General features: G+C 41.3%; 1 protein-coding gene across 1 annotated transcript in view; it reads right to left on the reverse strand.

The window, feature by feature from the left end:
* Positions 1 to 17: 17 nt before the first annotated feature.
* Positions 18 to 1237, reverse strand: part of CFAP20DC (CFAP20 domain containing) — a 257432-nt gene continuing 256212 nt past the window's right edge. Inside the window, exons 12-14 of the mRNA XM_023726780.1 lie at positions 868 to 919; positions 767 to 824; positions 18 to 673 (exon numbers count right to left, since the gene is read on the reverse strand). Of these exons, the coding sequence (XP_023582548.1) occupies positions 561 to 673; positions 767 to 824; positions 868 to 919 (223 nt within the window). The 3' untranslated portion in view covers positions 18 to 560. The remainder of the gene's footprint in view (positions 674 to 766; positions 825 to 867; positions 920 to 1237) is intronic.

Consider the following 1237-nt stretch of genomic DNA (forward strand, 5'->3'; position numbering starts at 1 on the left):
TGCATCCTCTTCTGTGAGTCTGAGTAGGTAAATATCATCCAGGAATATTCTGGTAAAGAGAGTGGGGTGAATAAAAAGAAGCAGTTGAAAAGCTATTCTTTTTACCATCAGACTTTATTTTTAATACAAATATGTAATAAAATAAAAGTTACCCAAATATCTTTTAAACAAGAATACATTTTTTCTGTATATCAGGCCATCATTTACAGATTAACACTGCAAACATTTTGAATTAATAACTCTTAATTCATTTTACATAAAATTATGTGAAGTAAACAAAAATTATATGTAGGATGAGAACCAACAAATAAGAACCTATTCAAAGCCCTAAAATCTTGTCTTTGTATTAATTCCTTCACAGTTCCAAGATCACACACATCTACAAAAAGAAAGTAGCGATGCTTAACATTGAACATTATTTACAAAATAAATTCACTTCTCTCAGTGACTTTTGATTCCACGGGTCGGCCCAACACACAAATTGTGGTGCCTCCTTAACAGAATCTGAGCTGCTATACTGCTCCAACCGAGGGGGGCATTCTTTGCCCTGGAAGGAGGGATTACACCAACTCGTAGTATTTCCCAGTCTGGGGATCAAAGTAACAGTTCAGACATGGGTCATACAACAGAGTCAGCACTTCCTCATCCTCTTCCACATTCAGCTCGTCTTCACCTGTGGGGGAGGGGAACCACAGACACGTTAGCTGCCAACTGGCCCGGAATTTCTACAGCTGTAACAAGAGAGGGGCAAGGAAGCAGGAACCACCCTCTTTCCTGGAAGACTTGCGATATTCGATATTCGATATTCGAGGAGAACGTTTATGCTGGAGCAGAGGAGTGCGGCGGAAGCGCTGAGACTCTGTGTACGCAGTGTGAGATGGAGAAGAAACGCCCAAAGAGCCCAAGGACCAGCTTTAGTCTAAAGGATAAGGGAGACTGTCGATAACTGGCAGGGAGGAGATGCAGGAAAGGAGAGGGTCAAAGGACTAAAGAGTGTTGCTAATCAGGGTCAATGCCGTTTGGAAATGGAACATAACAAAGCAGACAGCATATACAGAAAACAAAACGTCAGGGGATCTGTAGTTTTATTAGTGCAAGGAGGGTCTGTCAGTTTGCTGGAATAGAAGCCCGACTTGACGCTTTTTTCCTGTGACAGCCATTTAGATGGCTTAGATCCCACTGCCTAATCGACATCAAGGTTTAGTTGGTTTCCAACAAACTGTGCATGAAATGAAAA

Source organism: Trichechus manatus, unplaced genomic scaffold (assembly GCF_000243295.1).
Source record: "Trichechus manatus latirostris isolate Lorelei unplaced genomic scaffold, TriManLat1.0 scaffold00001, whole genome shotgun sequence".
NCBI classification, from domain to species: domain Eukaryota; kingdom Metazoa; phylum Chordata; class Mammalia; order Sirenia; family Trichechidae; genus Trichechus; species Trichechus manatus.